The sequence below is a fragment of the Scylla paramamosain genome, chromosome 4, assembly GCF_035594125.1.
Source record: "Scylla paramamosain isolate STU-SP2022 chromosome 4, ASM3559412v1, whole genome shotgun sequence".
NCBI classification, from domain to species: Eukaryota; Metazoa; Arthropoda; class Malacostraca; order Decapoda; family Portunidae; genus Scylla; species Scylla paramamosain.
This window is the reverse complement of record NC_087154.1, coordinates 34159971-34176077: the sequence shown is the minus strand read 5'-3', so window position 1 is coordinate 34176077 and position 16107 is coordinate 34159971. Positions and strand designations below refer to the sequence as shown.

Here is a 16107-nt window from a genome sequence, read left to right as displayed (position 1 = left end):
AGAGAGAGAGAGAGAGAGAGAGAGAGAGAGAGAGAGAGAGAAAAGAGAATTTTGAAGGGTTCGCGGTGTGTGGGATGAGAGGAAGAGGGCAGGACGCATAAGAATGAGTGGGATGTGAGTGAGGAAAGAGATGGAATGCGCGAGGGTGCGAGGGAGGGGATACTTAGATGGGAAATGTGCAGAAGATTTCCCGTGGGTGAGCCTGGGTAGTGATGGGAGTGAAATCTGAGAAAGGGACGGCGAGTGAGTGAGTGAGTGAGTGAGTGAGTCAATGAGTGTGTAGAAAGTAGGATGGGTAATAAGGATGAAAGAGGTTACGTAACGGAGAGAGAGAGAGAGAGAGAGAGAGAGAGAGAGAGAGAGAGAGAGAGAGAGAGAGAGAGAGAGAGAGAGAGAGAGAGAGAGAGAGAGAGAGAGAGAGAGAGAGTCATTATGGATATTAAAAAAAAAAAACAGCTTATGGTAAATAGTTTTATGACGTAAGTAAATTTTAGGTGATGGTGACAGAAGTGTGTGTGTGTGTGTGTGTATATGTGTGTGTGTGTGTGCGTGTGTGTGTGTGTGTGTGTGTGTATGTGTGTGTGTGTGTGCGTGTGTTTTCCAGGGGGGTAGGCACACTTAGTGATAACCGTCGGTGGAAGTGGTGGGCGGCAGAGGCGTGTCAGTGTGGGCGGGACACGGGCGGTCACCTCACAGCTGGGGTGAGCCCGACAAACTTGACATCTGTGAGGCAGTTCCTGATGACCTCAGGCCACGAACTCCATCTGAGGTTTTGGGAGGCAAAGGGAAGGAGGAGGAGGGAGGAGGAGGACAGACATGGAAGTGAAAGGGAGATGAATATAGAAAGGGAGGAAAACAAATAAGAGAGAGAGAGAGAGAGAGAGAGAGAGAGAGAGAGAGAGAGAGAGAGAGAGAGAGAGAGAGAGAGAGAGAGAGAGAGACTGGCAGACAGACAGACAGACAGACAGACAAATGGACAGAGAACCACATGACAGAGATAAGAATAAAATTTAAAGGAATTCGGAAAAGAAACTCAGTAAACACAGAATGAGGCACTGAAAGAAGCTTCTGAAGGAGACGAAAGGAACCGACAAACGAACCCGAAGAGGCAACAATCGAGTGAAGAGGAAAAGACGAGACATCTTATCATTTGCAGCAAGATGGACGTCACCCTCACTCACCCAGCTAAAACACACCGACAGACACCACGAAGGAGAGGTCGGGACATTGAAACCTACTGAAACAAAGACGAGTAGGATATAGAAAACTCTCTCTCTCTCTCTCTCTCTCTCTCTCTCTCTCTCTCTCTCTCTCTCTCTCTCTCTCTCTCTCTCTCTCTCTCTCTCTTTCTCTCTCTCTCATGTTAGTTAATGTTCGACTCTTGACCAGCAGGGGCACAGGAAACGCAGGTAACAGTGCAGGTGTTTATTCACAGAAGGTGTGAACAGAAGGCTGGAGGTAGGTGATCTCTCGGCGCCAGGCCGCGCACTTCCACTTAACACTTATGACTGAAGCCTAGCTCGTTCACTCGTTCACACAACTAGCTAACAACCACACACCTCCCCCGAGACATAAGGAAGATTCCTTATCTTTGTTATGGCTACCGTAACACATGAAACAAAGTTACAATGATTGAAGTACAGAAAACACGGTACATATACACAAAACAAACACAGCGTACAATGAACACGTACGACTAATCGTAGGTGCTACGGTGCCACCGCACCTGCAGTCGTCTCGGCTCCCTACGCTGTCGGCTGCTTCGACGCTCTGGTTGCTCTCGGCCACGGTGTACCCCGTTACCCTGATGCTCCGGGCTACCGGGATGGTGGTGTTCCTCGTGACCCTGATGCTGAAGCGCTGCACCGCCATGAGCGGTGTGCTGCTCGACAGGAAGGGGAGCAAGAGGTCTGTGTGGGCGTAGGTGTCTTCTATTACGCCACATCACGCGACCGCTGCCCATCTTGATGAGGTAGTCTCTCCTTCGCCCAACAGCCACGATGACACCCAGGCGATCCCAGAGGCCTGTCGTGTGATCTTGAACGTCGACGTGGCCACCGAGGTGCAGGAGAGGAAGAGTACGGGCGGACGCGTCGTGGCGAAGTTTCGCTTTCTTCCTCAGTCGCTCTGCCTTGGCGTCGCACTCATCAGCAGCGCGCTGCCACTGCTGAGCGTATGAGCGATGATGAGCCGGGACACAGGACCTCATAGGATGACCGAAGAGGACTTGTGCTGGTGATCGCCCTTCCGCCCTCGGAGTGTTGCGCAGTTCCAGCAACCCGCGAGCGAACGCATCCTCGTCCAGGTGTCCCTGCTGTGTGGTCGTGAGGATCAGCTTCTTCACGGACTTGACCGCTGCCTCGGCGTGACCATTGGAGCGTGGATAATGAGGTGAAGATACACGATGCTCCACCCCCCATCGAGCCAGGAAGCGCCGTACCGATGAAGAAGTGAACTGCGGTCCACCGTCAGTCCTCAGGAGAACAGGCACGCCCGTGTCGGCGAACACACCCCGAAGGACACGAACGAGCTGATCAGCCGATGCTGGACGTGAGCATGCAGACACGTGAGGCCACCCAGACAAGCGATCTACATACACGAGGTATGTACGGCCTGCTGCGTGGAAGTAGTCTGCAGAAACTGACTCAAACACCCTGCTGGGTGTGTCCGTGTCCTGCCAGAGAGGTTCGTTGGCTTGGCTTGGTAGGAGTGGACGGCATAGTGAGCATCCAGAAACGACGTTCTCAACGTCTCTGTCCATACCAGGCCAGTACACCGTTTGTCGGGCCCGTCGCTTGGTGCGCTCCATCCCCTGATGACTGTCATGGAGTCGCTCTAGTGTTTCTCGGCGGAGGCTGTGAGGAATAAGAAGCCTCGGCCCGTAAACCACCAGGTCGTCGTCTACGGCCAGCAGACTGCGCACCGGCCAGTACGTACGCAAGCGGTGATCGAGGTCGTGGCAATGATCAGGGAAGCCCTCGATGATGACGTTCTTGAGCAAGCAGTACTCCCCGTCTCTTGCTGCTGCGGCACGTACCATTTCCACAGTCTGATCCTGGAGTGGTGCTAAGCGGACGCCGTCCTCATTGGTGGCAGATAACGCTGAGATGACCGCTGAGTGGAGAGGGTCGAGGTCACCAGAAGTAGCAGCATCCTCTTCCTCCACTGGGTCCTGTACTGGAGCACGTGAGAGGGCGTCGGGCACACAGTGTGTCGATCCCTTTTGCCAGCTTGCTGTGAAAGAATACTGAGCAAGCTTCTCCCTCATGCGCTGCAGCCGCAGGTTCTCTATTTCTCCCAACAACTTGCTATTGAGGAGAGGTATCAGCGGGGCGGTGGTCGAGCACTAGATCGAAGTGAGGGAGTCCTTTCAGGTAGGTGCCACATTTCCTGACTGCCCAGACGATTGCAGCCATTTCCAACTCTATTACTGCATAGCGGCTCTCTGTGTCTGTAACAAATCTTGACCCGCATTGCACCATCTTCCACTGGTCACTGTGCTTCTGCAGGAGAACGAATCCAAATCCGTGCATCCTTGAGGCGTCAGTCTGTAGCATCGTTGGTAATGATGGGTCGAAGTATGCCAAGACAGGTGGGCTGACGAGACACTGTTTCACCTTCTCAAACGCCTCTTCATGGTTAGGAGACCAGCACCAACTGTTCTTCGGGCGTAAGAGATCTCTGAGGGGTTGTGCAGCTGCAGCCACAGCAGGAGAAAAGCTTCCAAGCTGGTTTGTAAGACCCATGAATGATCGTAAGTCGGTGATGTGCTGTGGTCGTGGGAAGTCAGAGATTGCCTTAACTTTCTTTGAGTCTGTCGTGTAGCCTTGTCCAGAAACAGAGTAACCACAGTAATCTACCACTCTTTCCGCGAATGTAAACTTCTGTGGGTTGAGAGTGATGCCGTGCTGGTCACACCGCCGCACAATCTGAATGACATGGGCTAAGTGCGCACTGTAGGTGGAGTCATAGGCCAGGATGTCGTCCACGATCTTGATGGTGTTAGGTATGTCGCCGAGAGCTTGGTCTCCTCGACGGTTATACTCGTCTCCAGACGAGACGAGACCCATAACCGCTCGCCGAAACTTGTACCGACCCCAAGGTGTTATGAAGCAGGTTAAATCCTGGTCTTCTTCTCTAATGGGGACTTGAAAATACCCCATCTTGGCATCAAGAGTGGTGAACCAAACTGCTCCGGTCCCCGATCGAGGCGATGGCGTCATGAGGTGAGCGCACTGGATACACGGGCCTCTTCACGTAACGGTTGAGTCGTGTCAGGTCAACACACAGCCTTACACCAGATGTCTTTTTTGGGACAGGCACGATGGGGTGGCACCATGCCGTAGGGTAGTCCACACTCTCGATGATTCCCTTGTTAAGCAGCTCTTCCAACTGGCTCTTAATTTCTTCACGCCAATTGTAAGGGATTGTACGAGATGCTGTTACGGCGAAGGGTCGAGCGTCGTCTGTCAACTCGATGGCCATGGATCCACCAGCCATTGCACGTAAACCTTCCTTTGCTTCGAAGACGCTGGGAAAGGCCTTGATCACAGCAGCAGCGTGCCCCGCACGCTGCTGTGGCGTTGGGTCGTAGGAATGAGGCCAGCTGATCACTTCTGTGGGCGTAGATAGAGGTGGCTGCGAGGCGGTCGGGTACTTGATGGAGCTGTTGCCGGTGTGCTGTTCTTCCCTGCGTAGCGGTCGGATTTGAGCCGGAAAATCTTCGGGGAGGATTCCGAGAGCGATGGAATCGTACCAGCTAAGCAGCGCCCCCTTCACCTCCTTCACCACGCTCACAACAGTCTCAGCTTCCCTGTCGCCCAGTTGCAAGTGCGACGAGAAAGTTCCTACACAGGTGAGGGGGTGATTACCGGCAGCATAAAGTCCATCACCATCAGCGGGCGCCAAGCTGGAGGGCGGGATTCCAAGGAGTGTTGCCGTGTCGAGGCCAATAACGGTCGTTTCGGCCCCAGAGTCAGGAGTCCACGTAATCTTGTCTCTTCCAGCGGGATGTGTGGCGGTAATGAGCACCTGGGGCGCAGGTCGTGCCGTCACCGTCTTTGTGTATACGCCTGATAAGAGCTGGTATACACTGGCACTGGCTCCCCGCCTCGGGCCTGCACCGCGATGAGGAGAGACAGTTGAGGAACTCCTCGAAGCTCCTCGTCGTTTCCTCACTGTCTGCTGACATACACTCGCAAAATGCCCTCTTTTCCCGCAGTTACGACACACTTTATCTATTGCCTGGCATCCCCTTTTGTCACTGCGACAATCTTTGCCACAACGATAACAGCCCGTGGGGCTTGAGCCCCCGAAACTGCCCTTCCTGTAGTTCGAGACAGCGTTCACACCATGGCTCGAAGAGTGAGAGCCGCCCCTTAGTACTGCACTACACTGGTTAGCGCTCTCTGATGCTCTGCAAATATCTATGGCGTTTTCAAGGGTGAGTTTCTTGTTTTCCAGCATGCGTTTCAGAGCCACTTCGTCTCGTGTCCCAACGACAATTCTGTCACGCAGCTGATGGTTTATGCACTGGTCGCAAAAGTCACAGAAATTGGCGATTTCCTTTACAGCACATAAAAAGTCGTCAAAACCTTCTTGCGTTTCTTGCACGCGGGAGTAGAAGTCTCTTCTATCCATGATGATGTTGCGCTGGCTTCGCAGGTACTCACACATTGCATCGAGGATGGTTCTTAACTCCGCGTCTCTCGGTAAGCTTATCCCGTAGCGAAGTGTACGGGTCCACTCGTCGTCTAGGACAGCAGCGAGTGCCGCCCTCTGCTCAGCCAGGGAGAGACAGTCTATCCTGGCGAGGGTTACGTATCCTTCAAACTTATGGCGCCACGTGTCGAACTCACGTAAAGATGCTGACGCCGTTAAGTGAGGAATGATGGTGGCGGACGTCGGGAACCTCGCGCCCTGGGTAGACGTGCTGCGGGCTGTGGTTTCGCCTTCATTGCTCGCCGTGGTGCGACTGGGAGCTTGTGTCCCCACTCTCTCCAGCAGCTGGGTTAAACGCTCCTCGCGAGCCTGACTCTGCTCCGACTGTCGCGCTAGCAGGGCAGCCAGCGCCTCCAACTGCTTCTCCATTCTGCGCCGTACCCACTGCAGCCTTGTCCTGATCCTACTCACTGCGCCATGTTCGACTCTTGACCAGCAGGGGCACAGGAAACGCAGGTAACAGTGCAGGTGTTTATTCACAGAAGGTGTGAACAGAAGGCTGGAGGTAGGTGATCTCTCGGCGCCAGGCCGCGCACTTCCACTTAACACTTATGACTGAAGCCTAGCTCGTTCACTCGTCCACACAACTAGCTAACAACCACACAGTTAATATAATTTAATCCTTTCTACAGTCATTATTCATTTTTCATTTTCCACCTCGTCTTAAAGGGCCTTAACATAATTGCATTTATTAGCATGTTTACCCTGATGTCTTTACCTATTTTTTTCCTCACGTTTATACCCTTCCCCCCAATAGAGAAAAGATGAAAGCATAAACGGACAATTATTGCCAGTTTATGCTTTCATCTTGTCTTTACTCCTTCTGTCACTAAGCAAAGGATGACTTTTCTTTCATCTTTCTTCCTCTGATACCTTCCTTTCTTAATCTCTTTCATTAATTAATTCTTCCTAGGTATACTGTTCCGAACCTTCTTCTTTTTTTTCTTTTTTTTTTTATTCATTTGGGCTACGAATTTCGGTGCCTTTGTTCTAAGACTTTCTCCCTCTCTTTTCCCATTCCACTGCCTCAGCCTGGCCCCCTTCCTCTCCCGCAGCCCACCTTCCTCCCTCCCTCCTTCTACTCACTCTGCCAGATTTATCCCCTCCCCAGCCTCTCACATAATGTCTGCTCAGATAAAACGTCGAGACAACGCATACTAAAGCCTCATAAATCCAAACCTCACTAAAGGCCTGAGACACGGCCAGATTTCGCGTCCTCTTGCTGTCGCGTCTTCTGGCTGGGAAAGGTGGGAGGGGGTGGCGCAGGTGTGGGAAGGGGAGCGGAGTGTGCTGGCGTAACTGTGGTGGCTGCGTAAATAGGGGGTGTGGATGTGGAGTGGGGGTGTGGATGAGTCCTAAGTGGTGTGTGTGAAAGGACGACAGCCATTAAGGGATTGATTTACCGTGGATGAATTTTGTTTGTATTAAAGTGTTACATCAATATGCAGATCCTTTCGTCCTTTAGACAGAGAGAGAGAGAGAGAGAGAGAGAGAGAGAGAGAGAGAGAGAGAGAGAGAGAGAGAGAGAGAGAGAGAGACGTACAGATGGGCACACAAAATGTTAAGTGCTATGAAACGTGACAATATTTCAGGTACACGTCTACACAGACATGAAGAAAAGAAAAAAAATAATTACAGACAATGAAAAAAAACATGAAACTTGGAACGTTGTCTTTGTGGACACCTTTGGTACCTTGAATCCTTACAGCCTTAAGTAAATCAGCCGATAAAACACGCGAGAACAGTAACACGTGTGAACTAAACCACTCTTGCACCTCGTTGACGCCATAAGCACTGAGGTGGAACTGGGGGAAAAAAAAAGGCACACGCATATATATAATGTTCAACGAAGACCGCGATCTTTTAATAAATATTAGCGATAACTTTCACAAAACACTTGTTCCTGGCACGTTACACGGCAATTATGTCTCGCAAAGTGTGGCACCTTCACATATAATCTTACTGTAAATTCTCCGTGTGCGGTGAAAAATCGGTCGGAAAACAGCTTAATCTGAATAAATTTACAGTATCCGTCGCTTCTCGGGAGCTTAGTAGTGCAGAGCCAAATGTCTCGCCTACTGAACACGCTGACAAAAAAACGGGACGCCAACATGGGGCATTTAAACATCAGACATACGAGTACTGTAAGTGAAAACAATCCACTGATAAATTCAACTACAAATGGACTACAAATGAATGTCAAATAAACATTGCAAGCGTCTACATCACCGTCGTGTGTGTGTGTGTGTGTGTGTGTGTGTGTGTGTGTGTGTGTGTGTGTGTGTGTGTGTGTGTGTGTGACGAGGCAAGCAGACTACATCGCAGTAAGGATCAGCGGGCGTGGGCGGTCGTGGGCGAGAATGGATATAAACAGGTACAGTCATGACTTGAGCGGCTTAAATCTGATCAGGGGAAGGAATGACGTGATGTGTACGTGGGCAAGAGGATAGATACTGTGTGTGTGTGTGTGTGTGTGTGTGTGTGTGTGTGTGTGTGTGTGTGTGTGTGCGTGTGTGTGTGAGCGCGTAGGAGGCAACTAGCTGGTCAACATTCGTGTGACAGCCGCATAAATGTAATCCGCCATCAGAGCAAATGTCCAGTACTAATATAGGAGAGTGTAACATGAAAGGGTGTATGTGGAGATCTAGTGTAGGGGTGTATTGGGTATTGTGGTACAGGTGGTCTTGCTGATGCGGTGGCGTGGATGATGAGTCTGAAAATACAGGATGAGAATGAGGTCTGGGTGAATGGATTGTGCTGAGTCTGAGATGGATGTTTTCTTTTTTCCTTTTTCTTTCTAGTGTGGAGTGTGGTGAGTCTTGACGGTGAATGATTTTTTTTGTGGATGTTCATTCCTTGGCGCATGTATGAGTGAAGGAGCGCTGGGGATACATATGTGTGGAAATTTGTTGACTCAGAGTATGCATGTGTGTTAATACGTGGATGTAGGTGAGACTGGGAGACGTTGTGTGTGTGTGTGTGTGTGTGTGTGTGTGTGTGTGTGTGTGTGTACATGAAAGTCTAACCCATGTGGTATAATGGGTGGGCCCGGCAAACTATCTTACGTAACCTTGTATCTGAGTAGCAACATTAGATACACCAAACAACACCAAGTAATACATACACATTTTTCACGCACAGCTCGAACCATAAACATCCAATTAGTACGTAGTGAAGATGTAGACAGAACTGACACCGGGGAGGGGGGGGTACTCGTAATGGTGGTGGCGCCTCACCCTCACAAACAAGTCTGAGAGGGCAAAAACAAAGTTGCTACGTAACATTCAAGGACATGTGTTGGGGCAGGTCTGGAGAACCTTGCTAGTGGAGAGTGTGGGTGTGTAGGGAGGTAGATGTCATGGTGATAACGTCCTACCTCTTCTTCCTTGCTTCTCTTCCTCTACTTACAATGCCTCATGGTTCCCTTCCACTGACTTCCGTACTTTCTTCCCTCCACGCAATGACTCGAGTAAAATATTGATGTTACCTAAGAGTTATTAATATGGAAGCAAAATAGTACAGTCCAAGTCAATGTCTAGAGAGAGGACTCAACTCGCGTTTCCCCGTGGACGAAGCAGCCTCGCGCTACACACCAGGGGTCCCTCAAGATACTCCCGCCAACATATATATATTTTCCCGAGGCGCAGAGTTGTAATCATTATGGTAAAAAATGACACTTTACGGCGACAGAAGCTCATAAAAAGGTGAGAAATTGTGCACATTATTTTTGAGTGGCGACGGGCCAATACCGGGGCGAGTCAATTGCCTTTTAACGAACCTCAGACTCGAGTTCTTTGTTGTTTGCAAAAATGGTTTCGGGACACTCCAAAGTCCTCAATTTGATGGAAATCAGTTTAGAGGCTAGGTGTGGATCGCGGCTTTTGTATTTCTTTCCTACTTATATATGCACGTTTTTTAGACTAAGATGAGAGAGAGAGAGAGAGAGAGAGAGAGAGAGAGAGAGAGAGAGAGAGAGAGAGAGAGAGAGAGCGCCAAAAAATCAACATTTCTCGACAGCTTAGTCTATTTCAACCAGTCATTTTCTGCCTCACTAAGAGTCACCAGGCGTACGTAAGCCTTGCCACTCTCCCTACGAAGGTCAACATCTTTTCATCCACAGTAGTGCCGTGAAGGGCTCAACCAGCGCACCCCTGACTCCTGCCCCTGACCCCTGGATTGGCACACATTAACTTTATCCTCGCAGTCTTGAACAACAGAAAACAAATTCCCGCTAAATTCTAATGCTTGAATCGCTTGCTCTCCCTTAATCTCCCTCCGGTGTATATTTTACCTGCAAATGTTCCTGGTGGGGCGAGAGGCAACACTGGAGGCACACAACACCTTACATAACACACACCCTCGCTGGCCGGGCCGCGGTTTGAGAGGTGGCTGCGAAGACAACACACACACACACACACACACACACACACACACACACACACACACACACACACACACACACACACGACAGTAACACTAGATCTCTTATTCTTAGTGGATGCATTGTTCTTTACCACAACTACTTTCAAAGACCACAATGATGATAAGTCGCGTCCTCAAGAGTGTGTTGTCTCACTGATGTGAAATCCTTGTTCAACTACCACTGGAATCATTCAAACATCCTTGAAAATCCCAGTAGTGTTCATTAAAGTCTGAAAAGTTGTGGAGATGATATGCACGATGAAGCGTTTCCGAATACATGTCTACTCGTAAAAGCCACTCGTGTGTCGCATATCTGTTAGTGTCGCTGATGCACCACTCTTGCATGTAGAGACGTACGTACTACAGTAAATATCCTCCAAGATCTTGAGGTCCTTTCTCCCTCCTTCTCCCCTCTTGCTTTATACTCCCGTGAATTTATACTATCGCCTGGCATCTTATTTGAAATTATAAGTAAGTTTTGCATAATTCCCTCAATTTAAAATACATCACATACGTATATAAACTAGAAATAACAACGACGGCTTCTTCTGGGTATCGCTTTCATGAGGACTATCTTTACGAAACGCAACCATTAAGTAATAATCTATAAGTGTGAGCAACCTTCGGAATAAGGGATGAGGCAAAGCAATCCCAAGACACTCCCAGGGTCACTCGAGCTCATTCAGGCACCTCACAAGCCTCTAAATGTCTCTCGGGTCACGCGGCAAAGATCGTCGTCTTCCAAGATGGCCCCTGTAGGTCGTCCCAGGATTTTCGGAGCCTGCAGACGTTTATTGACAGAAGATAGTGCCGGTATAATTTCAAGATGTGGATGGGATAAAACTCATATATTCGCATAATAAAAGTGCACATGTGCTTGTGTGTGTGTGTGTGTGTGTGTGTGTGTGTGTGTGTGTGTGTGTGTGTGTGTGTGTGTGTGTGTGTGTGTGTGAAGGCGAGCCGTGGTGGGTCACTTTTCATGGTATGCACCCATCGCCCTTCCTCATGTCCACCCCGGGTCGTTACTGAGGCTCTCGGGGGGCGGGGAGTTATAGGGAACGAGGGACGGTAGGAGGAAGATAAGCAACGTTCACTACACGCCAGAACGAGGAAGAAAGTGAGGCATAACAAGCACCAGCCATATACTCCCTCCTTCCCGGGCCGTCATCACGCTTATATTTCCTGGTGAGGGAACATTCTGCGCAGTTTACAAAGCTGCCCACAAGCGAAACAAGAACAGGGAAGTAAAGTTGAAGGAAACCAATGGAAACAAACGAAGGGGAAAGAAACCGGTATGACGGAGTGAACAAAAAGAAAAACAGGTTCGGTGAGGTCCTGTGACCTTCACCTACGTATCTCGAACAGCCGGACATACCTGAGTTGTGACCGCAAGAGGTGACGTCAGCCTCCCCTCTCTCCTTCACTGCCCTCTGCACCCCTCGTCCCGCACCACCCGCATCTCTATTCATTCCTCAAACCACTAAACCTCGGTCCCTTAGTCCCGGCATGCCCTCGGCTCTCCCGCCTAGTGAGCGTGTGTGTGTGTGTTGCTCTCTTGGTATTTTATATTTTTTTCTTCTTTTTCTCGTGTCAGTGTTCATGGATTTCCTTTCCACTTAACAGTTTGGTGATTAAAGTTATGTGTATATTCTCCCATCCTGCTTCGGTTGCGTCACTACTCAAACATATTTTTCAATGAGAAGTGTAGAACTGCGCGATATGTTCCCGCACCGTGCTAATCTTCTTTTAACGATCATAAAACTGTATTCTGTACCTCTCAATTGCAGCTCAAATCTGCTCGTTAATTTCACCTCGTTACTCTTGGATCTGAAGTCTGACCTCTCAAGAAATCACTCGTATTTTCTATTTGTCGGGTTTGCCATGAATTATCGTCATTTTTGGATAGTGACCTTCCCCGTTAGCTGACACATTATAACTTGACTGAAACACACACAGGCCATCTCCTTTCTCCCTTTCCTTATACAGAAGTAAAAATATCTCATCTACAATGAACGTAATTCTCACCAGGTCGGCTACGTACTCTCCCGTCTCTTCGCTCTTCGTCCTACGACTTTCTTCCCGCTTCAGCACATTTCCATCAACACGCCCTTCCTCGTGGCACGACTGCGTTCATCCCACGCCTCGTCCTTCCCTTATTCTCGCTCACGTTAACTCTCACTGTTTCACCTAAACTCTCGCCCACATAAAGTTCAGACCCTCTCAACCTTGTTACTCCAGCGTGTTCGCCGAGCTGTCAGAAGTGCCAGTTCCTCAATTTCACATAAACATAGAAGACAGCGCAGCAAAACGGCAAAATGTTCTTACCTGACTGATATCAAAAGCAGCCGGGATGTTACTTCTCTTTGCCAAGTGAAGACTAGCATCTGAAAGCATAAAAACAAAATAACATCAACGATTTTTAAGAACAATAGGACGGGGAAAAAAAAAAAAAGACTTCACCGCCTCCCTTCCTGATGCACCCAAACAGATACTTTATGCCCGGTTTCTGATCCTGTAACGATCCTATAACTCGGGCAGTGAATAAGTGAGCAGGAGTGAAGGTTTTTCGATAGTAATAATCTGCCTCCTGACTTATATCTAAAGAACGAACGAGCCAGCAGACTGTCAGGGAGGAGGAGGGCGGCAGGAGATGTGACGGAGGGGAAAACAGGACACCGTTCACTGATACTGGCGGAAGGAGGAGGAAGGAGATAAGCCGGACAAAAATCTGAGCTTTAAATACTAGATACGTGTTAAAGTGAATGAGTAGCAAACTATTAGGGATGTTTAGGAGAAAAAAAAAAAAAAAACTAAACGACGTGTTGAAAATGTTAGGGGAAGGAGGTCTTACAAAACACTTCGATGGCGTGGTAGTTGTGGTTCTGGTGGTGGTGGTGGTTGTGGTGGTTCAGGAGTGTCTGGAAGAGGAAACAACGGGCAGACTGTTGCATATACATTATGAACTTTAACGACTTACCGCTAAGGACCATAATCCCTGATAGCGAGGGATTTGGGAAGGAAATAAAACTTAAAGCCGCTACTCTTTTCCTAAACGAGATATCTTCCTCCAGCCGCCGCTTCTCCCTCCTCGTCTCTTTCCCTTTCTCATCACTCGAGTTTCCCCAGTCTCTCTCTCTCTCTCTCTCTCTCTCTCTCTCTCTCTCTCTCTCTCTCTCTCTCTCTCTGAGGCGACCTGCAAGACGGCGAGCTCCTCTAAGCCGTCTCATCGCGGCCATTAAATGTATTGTTAGGTGTAGGAGGCAACTTTACACGGTGTTGGTGGCGGAAATTATGGTCCCCGCCAGCTTATGCATTTGATCCGGCGTTTGATGTGTGATGGAAAGGAGAAGCAGCGAGATGCGAGGAAGGTGGCGGCCGTGGGAAGAGGCGGAGTGTGTTATTGTGGGGCTGACGAAATACATACGGGCCCAATTTGAGGCTGGGATAATAGTATGCGAGGAATGTTACTTGAGTACGTAAGCGACGACAATGGTGTAAAGTGAGCGAGAGAGCGAGAGAGAATAGCTGGAGGCGTGGGCGGACTGTGTTGGTGTTGGGCTGTGTCGGGCGGTGATGTGAACGGTGTGTGGGCGCAAGGGTAGGCGTAGCAGTAGTGTGGGCGGAGGCCAAGTCCAGTCTCAGGTATGACGAGAGGGTAGAAAATTGCCATGGGGTGGAGTTTGTGTTTCTTCATAACAAATACATGTTTACGCACTTTGGACGCTACCGATAAGAATCTCTCTCTCTCTCTCTCTCTCTCTCTCTCTCTCTCTCTCTCTCTCTCTCTCTCTCTCTCTCTCTCTCTCTCTCTCTCAATCTTGATCTGCTGAGGGATGCAAAGAACCACTCGATTCGAAACGCTTAAGATTCTCTTCCCGCCAGGGTGACTCTCACTTTTCAGTGGGTGGTGGTGGTGGTGGTCTGGGAGATATAGGGGGTGTGGTGGTAGTGGTGGTGGTCGAGGTCAAATGTCTTTCACACCCACCCCTACAATCTTCTCTACCTTTTGTATTCATATTTCAGGTATTTTCTCCTATCTCATCCTTATTCTTGTGAATATTTTATTTTTTTCCTCCTTTGTCTATGAAGAGTATTAGTGTTATGCATGTATTCATGACGCAAACCAGGAAAATTTTCGGTTAAGGCAATGGTGTAAGCAAGAGAGAGAGAGAGAGAGAGAGAGAGAGAGAGAGAGAGAGTGTGTGTGCGTGTGTGTGTGTGTGTGTGACAAGAAACATGTTGGCTGACACAGAAAAAAAAATCATGAGGTGTTGTGTTGAATGGAGAGGTGACGTCACACCTCCATCCTTCCCTCCCTCCCTCTCTCTCTCTCTCTCTCTCTCTCTCTCTCTCTCTCTCTCTCTCTCTCTCTCTCTCTCTCTCTCTCTCTCTCTCTAACAACAGCTCTTTTCATAAGGTTTCGTTCTCTCTCCTCCACACATTCAGATTTTCTCTTAACACTTCCACATTGGCTTCTTCACTTATCTCTGTCTTTCCAGTCTCCTCCTCACCCATTCACCAAACCTCTCTCTCTCTCTCTCTCTCTCTCTCTCTCTCTCTCTCTCTCTCTCTCTCTCTCTCTCTCTCTCTCTCTCTCTCTCTCTCTCTCTCTCTCTCTCTCTCTCTCTCTCTCTCTCTCAGTCTGTGCCCTTCTGAAGCTTCATCACAAAGAAGTCTTTCTATTTGTCTTAGTGTGATCATGAATAATGAACGTAAAGTGACAGGAACAGCAAAGGAAAGGAGGAAAGAAGTGGAGGACGCAACGACTGAAGAGAGTAAAGGGAAGTGAATAAAGAAAGATAAAGAGTGCGGTGATCATTCTGAGTTTTCCTTTTATATGAATGTCTCTGTTCGTCAGCTCTTCTTTAGTCAGCTTGCAAAACACGGAAATACAAAATACAAAGGAGAAAGAAATCTTAATAAATGGTCATCTAGCTTGAATACAGACAAGGCGCGCGCGCACAAACACACACACACACACACACACACACACACACACACACACACACACACACACACACACACACACACACACACACAGACAAAGAAAACCACAGTGTTATATATCGTGATATCTTTGTTACTTATCATATTTCAACACTTAATATATTGTAAGAAAATATCCTTTGTATTGCATTGTGTGTGTGCGCGCATGAACGTGTGTGTGTGTGTGTGTGTGTGTGTGTGTGTGTGTGCGCGCAAAGGAAAAGGAAAGATATTCCACGTTGTTTTCTGAAAGTGAGTCGTTGTGTTAATGAAAAATGGTCTAAAAAAAAACATATCCATTTGTTGTTTTATTGTTTTATTGAAGCTTCACGCGGGTATTATTTCACGGGGGCCGCTATATTGCGTAAAGGCGATTCAGTACCAGAAGATTTAGAGGAAGGGATTGCGAAATTTGATTTACGAAGGGGGAGAGAAAGAGGAGAAAGGCGAGGGTAGGTAATTAAGGCAAGGGACGAGGGGATGGAGGTAGAGAAGGAATGGAGGGAAAGAGAGAAGAAGGGAAGGAAAGGCTTGAAGAAATAAGAAAGAAGCGGACGTTAAAATGATGGTAAAAATATTAAGGAAAAAAAGAATGAGTGAACGAAGGCAGGAAAGCAAGAAAAGGAGTGATGAAGTAAGGAAAGAAAGCAAAGAAGAGAAAAAGGGAAGAAGCAAAGAAGGAAAGGAAGTGAGGAAGGAAGCATGAAAGGAAGGAAGGGAAAAAGGAAAAAGGAAAAAGGAAGGATAGGAATAATAGAGAAAGGAAGCAAGGAAGGGAGTAAGCAGGTGGCGGTGCAAGAATGGTGTGAGGTTCGAGGCTTCAAGGTCACAGGTACCTCTTCCTCCTTACCTGTGTGGATACCTGAACCCCAGCCTCTCCTCACTCGTCCACCACCTCCACATCTCCTCTCCCCCTCTGCTCTTCATCCCCCCCTCCTCTACTCCTACACCTCTTCCACTTCTCATTCTGCTCCATCT

The 16107-nt window shown here is 48.7% G+C and overlaps 1 protein-coding gene across 1 annotated transcript in view; it reads right to left on the bottom strand.

Annotated features, from left to right (window-relative positions):
* The window catches only part of LOC135100152 (uncharacterized), a 439946-nt gene that overhangs the window by 264678 nt on the left and 159161 nt on the right, over nt 1-16107 (bottom strand). The window contains exon 3 of the mRNA XM_064003119.1: nt 12469-12527. Coding sequence (XP_063859189.1) covers nt 12469-12527 — 59 coding nt within the window. The remainder of the gene's footprint in view (nt 1-12468; nt 12528-16107) is intronic.